Below are 12,005 nucleotides of genomic sequence, written 5' to 3' on the forward strand. Positions count from 1 at the left end.
CTCTTTAATTTTCAATGGCACCTATTTCAGCAACTTAAAAGGATTTTCTTATTATCCCACATTCAAAAAATGTGTAAGAGTGCATGAGTGGTATAGTCTTTTACATTTTACACTGAATTTTCAATCTTCCAAGATTAGAAAACATTTTTTTTTTTGGTCATTTCAGGAAGTTGAGTGGTATGTTTACAAAACAAGACTCAGCCTTAAAGGTCTCCATACTTACTGCTCCTCCCAGACAACAGCTGCGTAGTACAAATCCCCTCCAGTTCCACCAAGATGCTCTGCAATATTGACACCAAGCAATCCTTGTTTTCCAGCTTTTTCCCAAACCTCCCTACTTACTTCTCCAGCTTTCTCCCATCTGCAAATAACAAATATTTTTAAATCAGAGATTTTGTTCATATTATTTAAATGGCTACAACTTTGAACTTATGAATGATTTTGTGCAGAAATGCATTCTTAATTTAAGGTAATTATTTACATTAGCCATATGCTTCTATTTGCCTCTGACTCTTTGATCACTTCTCTTCCTCCTTTTTCTGCCTTTTTTTTTTTTTTTTTTTGAGACAGGGCTGTCACCCAGGTTGGTGTGCAGTGGCACAATCATGGATCACTGCAGCCTCAAAATTCTGGGTTCAAGCAATCTTCCCACCTCAGCCTCTTGAGCAGCTGAGACTTCAGGCACATGCCACAAGGCCAAAAAAAAATTTTCTTTTGTAGAGACGGGGTCTTATTATGTTGCCCAGGCTGGTCGTGAACTCTTGGCCTCAAGCAGTCCTCAAACCTTAGCCTCCCAAAGTGCTAGGATTACAGGTATGAGCCACTGTACCCAGCCCTCTCCTCTTATTTGTATTTGCCATTGTCTTTCCCCATCTTGACTATTTATTGGACTTGAAAATTATACCCACTGATATTCATTGATATAGTTTTGCTCAGCTAGTACTCTTACATGCAAGCTTAGTTATGGCATGTCGTCATGGGAATTTGCCTAACCTGTATTGTAGAAGGCAACTCTCCTTGGCATATTTCCTTAAAGTGCTGAACTTATGGGACAAGCATATAGAAGCTGACAAAATAGGGAACCTCATTACAGTTTAAATAGGAAGAACAGGAGAGCAGAAGCACCTTGCACCATAGCTCTATATCAAATGAACTTCTGAAAACATTAGACATTTGTGTAAGATAGGCAACCTCAGCTTTTCTTCTTTAAAAATGAGAATGGCAGAATGAGGAAACAGATGGCTAGCTGGAGATAGTGAAAAAATATCTGAGAATTTTTGTATTTTTAAGTGGATTATAGTGAGACATGGGGTATTTGAAGATATTGATTGAAGGTAATTAGAGACACTACAAAAATTTTTAAGAGTTGGATTACCATGTGTGTTTTGAAAATAGTTGTTGCCTAAAGTAGCTTTGGAAATAATTTTATTATTGACTTAAAATTTGTCAGCTCCTGTTATTTTATTTCAAAGCCTTTGCAAGATTTTTTCTGGAATAAAATTTAAAAGCAGTGAAGAAATAAACAAAAGAGATTGTACCAGAGCAAAGTGTACCATATCTCTCTTGTCTACAAGAAGCTAGTTGAAGCCTGATGCAGTGGTTCACACCTGTAATCTCAGCACTTTGGGAGGCTGAGGCAGGAGGATTGCTTGAGCCCAGAAGTTCAAGGCTGCAGTGAGCTATGATCATGCCCCTGCACTCCAACCTCGGCAAGAGAGTGAGACCATGTCTTAAAAAACACACACACACACAAACAAACAAACAAACCTCCCCAAAACAGAAGCTAGTTGCTTTTCACCAAAGACTAGTTATGGCTTCCGGCTTCTGAGTTTAGCTTATTTTGGTCATTCTTACCAAGAAGGTATTAGTAAAAACCTAATGGAAGTTACTTTTAATGCTATTTAAAAACCATTCTAAGTGTTGTAAAATACAGATGTCTCTGACTTATGACAGTTCAACTTACAATTTTTTTACTTATGATGGTGAAAAAGCAATACACATTCAGTCGAAAACATGCTTACTTCAAGTATCCATATAACCATTTTGTTTTTCACTTTCATTAGAATATTTAATACTTTATTACAAAGTGGACATTGTGTTAGATGATTCTGCCTAACTGCAGGCTTATGTAATTGTTTTGAGCATGTTTAATGTAGGCTGGCCTCAACTATGGCGTGTAGTAGGCTAGGTGTGTAAAACCTCACAAACCTACGATGTTCCTGAACCATTTCTCTCTTCATTTCTACTAATCTTCTAATTTCTGCTTCTAATATAACTGTGCTGAGATTTTTTTTTGTTTTTATAACATAATAACAGTGTTAGCATAATAACAATGCATTTTTGACTTACGATATTTTCAACTTGTAACCCCTACTAAATTAAGGAGCATCTGTACTGGCATTGAGTGAATTTTGGAAATGAAGCAAAATCTTATTGTAATAGAAATGATAAGTTTCTGATCAATAAAATAGTAGTAATTAGTTAATCAAGAAATATCCAGAGCTAACCAATTCTTACCAAGGTTTGCATTATGCTGACTTTTTGTGTTTTTACAGTTTAATTAATTCATGAAGCAGAAAAAGAAAGACTAAGAAATTGACTAGTATTTTGTTGCCACTTACCCAAGGTTTTCAAAAATACTACTCTTAGACTAAGTTGCAAATTTTCAAATTTTCTTATTTGTGTATAGTACATTTTACAATTCATTTTAAAAGCTCCAAGAATCCTGGGATCTTATAGTGTTACGGTGAAGAGCAGTAAAAATGTTAATAAAGCCCTGAACATACTATGTTTTCTGTATAGTAATATATGGCATTCTAGGAAATGGTCCTATCATACCCCTAGTATACATTTCATTAGAGGAAAATGTGCCACTTACTCTGAGTGATGAGGAATCACTTCTTCTTGGAAAAACCTCCTTATACTTTTCCGGAAAATGTCATGCTCTGAAGAAAAGATTCTTCGAATTCCTATATCTGTTAAGTTTTTAGCAGAAGGAGTTTCTAGACGTTCTTGCCCTCCAGAATGAGAACATCTTTAAAAAATATATGCAGTAGGAAAAGTAAGTGAATTGTTACTCTTCATATCCAAATTAATACCACTGAACAAAATGGATTTCTTTCACAGAGAAACTTGAGAGGCGATTAGAGAGTTTGAATTATGACAAACCTGGGTTCAAATTTGAGTGCCACCATTTTTGATGGGATCTACCTCATGTAGCTAGAATTAAGAAGCACCTTATCATTATTCAACTCTGTCTCCATCTCCAAATCCTTAAAGAAGATGATGCCTAGAACTAACCACAGGTCTGACTTGAGGTGAAATGCAGTATTGTCATGTGACATATGGATTACATTATGTAAAGTTCAAATAGTGCAATACAGTAATATTGATAAATTTTCATATCATGTACAATGTTTAAAATAATGCAAAGCTTCCAAAATTAGTATTTCAACCAGAATCACACAATTTCAAATTGCAGGTGTGTAAGATGCAAACTATGTTGATGTAATTGCCACATTACAAAGCCAATCTGGGTGGAGTTAAAAATATTCATCAACCTCTGATAAAGATTCTGTAAAATAGATTTAGGACCTACTCCCATCCCTCCCACATTGAGCTTAAAATGAGACTGCTCTGTAGTTCCTTTAGTTCAGTGGTCTTCAGCTTTTTTTTCCCTTGAAGTACCCCTGAAAGAAATTTTGAAAATCTATGCATCATTTTGTACATTTTCAAGTTCACATCTAAAAAACTTACCATATATCAAATCTTGCCAAAGGATGCTTTTTCTATTTTGCATTAAATTCTGATTTAGTGTATTTCTTCCTTAGTTGGACCCTGCCTTTTCTTTTCTAGTCCTTATCCAGAAAAGATCTATTTCATGTAATTAATCAAAGTAGACTTAAAGCATTTTTTAAAAAAATAACTCTTTTTACTATTACATGTTTCTTTCCTTTTTTTTTTTTTTTTTTTTTTTTGAGACAGAGTCTGGCTCTGTTGCCCAGGCTGGAATGCAGTGGCACAATCTTGCCTCACTGCAACCTTCGCCTTCCTGGTTCAAGCCATTCTACTACCTCAGCCTCTGGAGTAGCTGGGATTGCAGGCGCTGCCACCACACCCAGCTAATTTTTGTATTTTTAGTAAAGTTTCACCATGTTTAGTAGAATTTCACCACGTTGGCCAGGTTGGTTTTGAATTTCTGATCTCAAGTGATACACCCATGTTGGCCTCCAAAGGGCTGGGACTACAGGCATGAGCTACTGCACCCAGTCGCTATTACAACTTATTTCTAAGGTTTCCCTAATTATCATGTTTTTAGTGGCTTATTCATTCATTTAGTTAGCAAATATTTACTGAGTGCCAATTCTGTGCCAGGCACTGTTCTAGTAACTTGGGATACAATAATGAACAAAGGACTAAGATGGGGACAAAGATCTTGGCTTTTAAGCTTACATTCCAACAAAGGGAGACTGAATAAACAATAAATAAGCAAATTATATAATACCATAGAAGGTGATACGTATTATGGAAAAAGAAAAGTAGAGAAGGTATCAGGAGTACGTGCCTGGGGAGAGGCAGAGACAGAGGTTGCTGTATGAAATAATGTAGTAGGCTGGGCTTAGGGGCTCACACCTGTAATCCCAGCACTTTGGGAGGCTGAGGCATGAAGATTGCTTGAGCTGAGGAGTTTGAAACCAGTCTGGGCAACATAGTGAGCCCCTGTCACTAAAAACAAAACAAAAAAAAAGAAAAAAAAAAATACTGCAGTCAGGGTAGGTTAAACCAGAAAGGTGAGATTTGAGCAAACCCTTGAAGATGATAGAGTTAGCCAGGCATACCTCTAGAATAAAAGAATTTTAGGACAAAAGAACAACTAGAGCAAAGGCTGTATATCTGAACCGTGTCGGATGTGTTCTAGAAAGAGCAAGAAGACAAGTGTAGCCAGAGTGGGCTGAGAAGAGTAGATGAGATCAGAGATTCTAGGAAGAAGAGATAACAGGGGACCAAGACATGCAGGGGAGCTTGACCATTGTCCTGTTGCATCAAATAAACTAACATTTACTTTATCCCTATAATGGAAATGATCGACTCCTTTTTCTTGCTAGTAGAGATAAAACTATAAAGCACGTATTTGTCCATATAGATTTTCCATACTTGAGAGTTTTCCTCAGGAAAAAACTATGCTGAGATTAGGAAACTGGGGCCGTAAGACACCGAATCATTTGTCAACATAGTGAGTAAATAATAGAGCCAGAATTTAAAACCAAATCTTACTGGATCTTAAAATTGAATAGCCTATACTGTGTTAAGGAAATATCTGCAATATTTTTAAGGAAAATACATTAAGACACAGGAAAGGAAAAGAAATGCCAAAACAATAAAGACTTTCAGGTCAGTCAAAGGTGGTCAGGAGAGAATATGCAGAGGGAAGAAAATCAAAACACTTGGCAGCAAGTTTATTGTAACATGTATTTCTTAATCCAAAGATGAAGAAATCTGTAATGGAAAAATTGGCATTTTTTTTCTCTAAGGCAATAAACTGCAACTAATCTTATTTGCTAGGCTATAATTTTTTTTAAGCCTCCTTTACATTTTAAAAGGGTGACGATCTCCACCAGCACCTTCCACACACCTGGAAGCTGGTTTTAAAGACACAATCTCAGGTCCCATCCCAGACCCACCCAATCAGAAGCTGTATTTTAACAAGATTTCCAAGTGATTCCTTTGCACATTAAAGGTCAAAAAGCTGTTACAACAAAACTGTAGCCCCCCCCCCCCCCCCCCAGCCCATTCAGAGGATCTCTCAGGTCTCCCTTTTTCCAGTGTTCTCTATTTGAGGGTAGATTTTCTTGCCATGCTTCAATCAAACTTACGCCAATGGATAATACAGAAGCGGATATAATTATCTGGTTATCTTCTACTAAGCCAGACATTAAGGGAGTTGTAAAAATGTAAAACAATGTCACTCTTTTACTTTTTTTCTGTTTAGGAAAAGTTATTTTTCATGAAAACTGTTATGTATGTTAACATGTAATGAGATTATTGTAACTTTTAAATAAAATAATATTTGTAAAGTTTCTCAGTTTTGTAGACACCTTTTGATAACGACATAAGATAGATATAACCTACATAAACATAAGTCCTTTGAGGTCCTCTAAGTTTAAGAGCATAAGGAGTCCTGTTATGAAAAAGTTTGAGGCAGCACTTTGGGAGGCCGAGGCAGGCAGATCACGAGCTCAGGAGTTCGAGACCAGCCTAGTCAATATGGTGAAATCCCCGTCTCTACTAAAAAAAAAAAAAAAAAAAAAAAAAAAAATTAGCCGGGCCTGGTGGCGCGCGCCTGTAGCCCCAGCTACTCAGGAAAGCTAAGGCAGGAGAATCGCTTGAACCCGGGAGGCAGAGGTTGCAGCACTGAGCGGAGATCGCGCCACTGCATTCCAGCCCGGGCGATAGAGTGAGACTCCGTCTCAAAAATAAATAAATAAAATAAAATACAACAAACAAACAAAAGTTTGAGGATCACTGTCATAGAATGTTCCAGGTAAGAGTTAAGTATGTATCCTAAAGAAAAGTCACCTTCTCAGTGAAGTCTTTCTAAAACTCCCCAGGAAGAGTAGGCATTTTGTTTCATAGCTCTCAAAGAAAATTAGAGTACCTTACACCAATGCTGTCATTCGCAAATTTGCCAGTTCCTTCACCCTTATTAAATAATGAACTCTCCATGCTTTCAATTTGTTTACCCAGTGAACAGATTTTATGTATCAGACGGTATCTGAAACTTCTGATCATATTATAAACACCACCTTAAGAATCACTGAGCCACTTAGACCTTAGACTCTCTCTTCATTAATCCTCTGTATTTAAAGGATTTGTTGATAAATCTAAATCTAATTTCCTTGTTTGATGGAACCCTCGCCAAGTCATTTCTATCCCAGCTTGCCCTGGACATTTCTGGTCCGCGCCGCAGCCCGGGCACTGTGTCCGGGTCCCAAGTTCACTACCTCGCGGCGAGTCTAAGCCGTGGGAAACGACGGGTTCATAGCCAGAACTGGGACATAGATCGCAGCCCGCGCTCCTGCAGCCGGGCCCAGTGGGTGAGCACCTCCTCCCAAAACGCAGGCTCCCGGGTCCCACTGCAGGCCGCTGAACTAGACGGGCTGGAATGGGGCTCTGGAATGAGCTTCTGGAGAAATCTTTGGGCTTTCCCCGACGTGGCCTCGGCGGTCCGTTGTCGGGGCGGCACGGCTGACACCCCTTTTTCCTCCGCCCCGAAGCTGGTTGCACCCAGTCCGCGGGATCTGGGAAACGAGGCCAGCTCTAGCACCGCGCCGGAGTTGGGGAGCACTCCCAGCCGCGCGCGCACCGCCCCGCCTCAAGCCAGCGACAGGAGTGACTCGCTGCCTCGCCCCACAGCCTCCCGGCCTGCAGCCGCGGAAGTCCCGGCTGCCACTCACCGCACGGCGGGCAGCGGGCGCGCCGCACAGTGGCCGCCCAGGAAGCGTAGAGACCCTCGGAGGAGGCGCGCGGCCATGGCCAGAACACTAGGGGCGACGGAGGCGACTCTGCGGCTACTCGGCGACTCGGGGCAGGGCCCCCGGGAAGGAGGACGGTCGGCTGAAGCGTCCACGTGTGGTGTCCTCCCAAATAAACACTGGCACACGCCCTGATAAAGGCGCCGCGCGCGCCCTTCCGGAGCCCCAACAACGCCACAGGCTGGTAGCGAGGCAACTCGGCCCTCTCATATGTCAACAATAGGATTTTACAGCGACACTGCTGCCTTTGCTTGCAGCATTCTTTCTTGTTTATGGAAGCAGCTCTGAGCCTTTTTAGGGTCCTGAAGCGCTTTGAGTAACGGATGAAAGCTCTGGAGCCCCCACATACGCCAAATACCTAACCATAAAAATGTACATGAAGTTGGCCGGGTGCGGCGGCTCACACCTGTAATCCCAGCACTTTGGGAGGCCAAGCTGGGTGGATGACGAGGTCAGGAGTTCGAGACCACCCTGGCGAATACAGTGAAACCCCGTTTCTACTAAAAATACAGAAAATTAGCTGGGCGTGGTGGCGGGCGCCTGTAGTCCCAGCAACTTGGGAGGCTGAGGCAGGAGAATGGCGTGAACCCGGGAGGCGGAGCTTGCAGTGAGCCCAGATCCACTCCAGCCTGGGCGACAGAGCCAGACTCTGTCTCAGGAAAAAAAAAAAAGAAAAAAGTACATGAAGTTTATTTTGTAACGTTGGAAATTGATTTACTTAAAGTAGGCAACTATATAAATACTGGTTTTAAAGAATTGTACCCTTTTCATTTTTTTCTTAAAAAAATTAGTGGCTACCTGCTGAAAAAAATTAAAATATATGTAATATGCAAATAAAAACCACCACGTTAGTTCAGTTTTCCAATAATACTTGACTTGAATTCAGATCTTGCCATTACTTTTTCACTTAAGTCACCAGTGGTGTTTAATAATCTACATTTCATTTCAGTGAAGTCTGAGCTCTTGAAAATTTTTTTTGTAATAGAAAATACCTGAAGATTTTTGAACTCTAAAGAATGTGCAGAGTGAATTTCAAAGAAAGTAAAGCAAGAGGTTAAGGCCATTTTACTAATCAAGGACAGTTACTATGGACTTGAAATGGTAGAAGTGAAAAAGAGGCATTTTGCTTTGGAAATCAACAACTAACTAACTGAATGTAGAACATAAAGAGGAAGTTTTAAAAAACTTTGACCAGGCAGGCGGCTCATGCCTGTTATCCCAGCACTTTGGGAGGCCGAGGCAGGAGAATAGTTTGAGGTTCTAAGTTCAAAACCAGCTTGGGCAACACAGGGAGACCCTACCTTTATAAAATAAATAAAAAGAAAGATTTAATTATATTATAAACAATTAGAAGAATGTGAATATTTTTAGTTGGCAGAGGCTCGAGCACAAGCCTCCATCAGTCTCGCTGGAATTCTGGACTTACGACCTACCATCCCTACTCTACCATCTGTAGCGTGTGACAGGGGATGCTGGCTCATGGGACAAAACAGAGGCAGGATAGGTAGAAAAGGAAGTAGCCATGTCCTCTAAAAGCAGTGGCTGTGACAACCGAACCTTCAACACAAGAAGCCCCTGAATTTGCACTGTAGTAAGCTCATTCAAGCAAAACTATCTCCAGTGGAGAATGTCCCCTGTAGAGAGCGTGAGCCTTTTGATTTACCTGTCCTCAGACTGACCCTTTTACTCATTATAATAGTAAAAAACACACCCCGGAATGGAGATTTAAGATGCTAATAAGACATGAGATGCATGAACAAGCATGTAAAGCTACCGCACATGTGCACCCAGAGGACCACCCAGAACATGCTTACTAATGACACTTCTCACCCCTTTAAGAAAAATCACATAAGACTCCCATAAAGGGAGTTTCCCCAGTAACAGTCAACCTTGTCTCATCCTCACCAGAAGACTTCTCTGAATCATCTCTCAGGGTGTACTATTCTGCACCTAACCCTCAGAATATTCTTCCTCCTTTGCAATAAATCCCTCTATGCTGAATCTCCTTTGCTGCCTGTCTCTTGTTTAAATTCTCTTAAACTACAAAGACAAGAATGGAGGTTTCACAACAGTTGTTAACAAAACTCTTGGTCTTTCAAGGTAATAATTAGCTGATCAAGTAACCTACCAGTGTAGGGGCAATAAGGGACCTGTAAAGGAGGATACAAAACTGTTTTTCTCTCTCTTCATACTCAATACATTCCACTTCAGTGACCAAAATATGTGGGATTTTTTCCTCCACATAACAAGAAATTTTCCAGAGGACACCAACTTGATGTCCTATAATTCAATTAAATTCAATCCTGATGCCACCTACCTGGAGTAGTGTCAGATTCCACAAGCTAAAGGCTCCATTACACAAGACTACCCCCACTTAAGCCAATGGCAAGTCCCAGGTTGTGCCCCCTACTTCTGACCGACCAGCTATGAATTAGGGTTCCCACAACGCTTTCTCCGTGTGTTCCATAATTTTCCAGGATGGCTCACAGAACTCAGGGAAACACTTTACTATGTTTGGCAGGTTATTATAAAGGATCTAACTCAGGAACAGCCATATGGAAGAGATGCATAAAGGAGGGTACTGGGTGGGAGTGGGAGGAGTGGTGACTGCGAAGCCTCCAAGTTCATAAAATCTCGTTTTTAGATAGCTTAATGTCCACCTCCTCTGCTTTTCTGGAGATCGGTGGGTGAGGCTGTAAATTCCAACCCTCTAATCTTCTAACCTCTTAATTTTCTGATGACTAGCCTCAGTCTGGGCTAGCTAGGGGCCCACCCTGTCACCTCATTAGCATAAACTCAAGTGTTAAGGACCAGGGCTCATTATAAGTAACTAAAGACATTCCTATCATTCAGGAAATTTCGAGAGTTTTATGAACTCCGTAACAGAAACCAGGAACAAAGACCAAATATATTTCATATTATACCACAGAACCCTTCTCCTGCATGGTCTTGCTGAGCCTCTAAAAAAATGAGGATGATAATAAAAACCACTTTAGTGCACCTAAGTATGTTCTGACAGTCACTATCAGCAACAGCACCTGTTGAATCAGAATTCCCGATGATGAGGTAGAGGATTCTGTGTTATTAACAAGTCTCACAGATGACTCATGTACACTAAAGTGTGAGAAGTGTGGACCACTTCTAAAGTTGCTTTCAGTGACTAACAAGATATTTCATGTAAATGCACAGCACTGGGCTTGGCACATAACACTCAGAAAACGTTAGCTGTTTTTATTCTTCTCCACTTACAAACTCACAAGCCTTCCCTGTCTTTTCAGGTGATGGTCACTTTTAACAATGGCCTTTTATAATCAAATAGGGAAAAATCAGGTTTTCTGTTTGTGGTTTTGTTCTTTCTAATTCAAATACTGGCTTTAGGCTAAGCACCATGACTCACACTTGTAATTCCAGCACTTTTGGGTGGTTGGGGTAGAGGGGGCGGATCACTTGGGGTCAGGAATTTGAGACCAGCCTGGCCAACATGATGAAACCCTGTCTCTACTAAAATCACAAAAATTAGCCAGGTGTGGTGGCATGCACCTGTAATCTCAGGTACTCCAGAGGCTGAGGAACAAGAATCATTTGACACCTGGAGGCAGAGGTTGCAGTGAGCCGAGATGGTGCCACTGCATTCCATCCTGGGTGACAGAGAGGACTGTCTGAAAACAAAAAACATACAAACAAAAACAAACAAAACAAATAACTGACTTTAATCATGATTTTTCAGATCAAGTAAGAGTGCTGAAGCAGAACTGTAGGGGAAATAACTGGATACCCCAGCCTTTGTGATGCTCCTCAAATCAAATTATGTTGGTAGCCATGTTTCTAGCCTGTGAGTAGGGTCAGGGGTGCCCATGTAGATGACAGAGGCAAGATTCTTCTTCAGACTTTAAGAGTTGCTGCCAATGTCCTTAGGAAATACATGTAAGATACCCCAAGTCTCCTCATTTTAGAGGAAGTACAGTCCATCCTCAGAATCCACAGGTTCCACATCCAAGGATTCAACCAATCTTGGATCAAAAATCCTCCCACATCAGCCTCCCAAAGTCCTGGGATTACAGGTGTGAGCCACCACATCCAGCCTGCTTTTAGGTTTTTCAGTGGCAGAATTGGTATATTGTTGGGGTGGCCAGACCCAATACCAGCTTGTGGGGGCAATGAAGTCTGGTGGAGTCAAAGGATTGAGAAAAGACAGCTTGAGAGAGAGAAGTGGGACCAGGGGCCATTGCAATCATAGAGGCTGTGAAGGCTGAGCTCTGGAAGCCCATGCTATTTATTGGTAATCTAACAGAGAAACAAGTGGTGAGAACATGAGGGTCAAAAGGGCAAGCACATGATCTACAGCTGTGACGGTATAGCATTTATATGGAATATGCTCTGCTACTTGAGATAATGGGAATAGAAGCCTAGGAGGGCTGGAAGCAAGGAGCCAGCAAATCTAGACATATTCCAGAAGACATGTCAGTCATGCAA

At 40.9% G+C, this 12,005-nt stretch overlaps 1 protein-coding gene across 1 annotated transcript in view; it reads right to left on the bottom strand.

Annotated features, from left to right (window-relative positions):
* Positions 1-7,722, bottom strand: part of ACADL (acyl-CoA dehydrogenase long chain) — a 38,772-nt gene extending 31,050 nt beyond the window's left edge. Inside the window, exons 1-3 of the mRNA XM_023217235.2 lie at positions 7,455-7,722; positions 2,879-3,034; positions 224-361 (exon numbers count right to left, since the gene is read on the bottom strand). Coding sequence (XP_023073003.1) covers positions 224-361; positions 2,879-3,034; positions 7,455-7,531 — 371 coding nt within the window. The 5' untranslated portion in view covers positions 7,532-7,722. The remainder of the gene's footprint in view (positions 1-223; positions 362-2,878; positions 3,035-7,454) is intronic.
* Between the last annotated feature and the right edge of the window lie 4,283 nt (positions 7,723-12,005).

The sequence above is a fragment of the Piliocolobus tephrosceles genome, chromosome 11, assembly GCF_002776525.5.
Source record: "Piliocolobus tephrosceles isolate RC106 chromosome 11, ASM277652v3, whole genome shotgun sequence".
NCBI lineage: Eukaryota > Metazoa > Chordata > Mammalia > Primates > Cercopithecidae > Piliocolobus > Piliocolobus tephrosceles.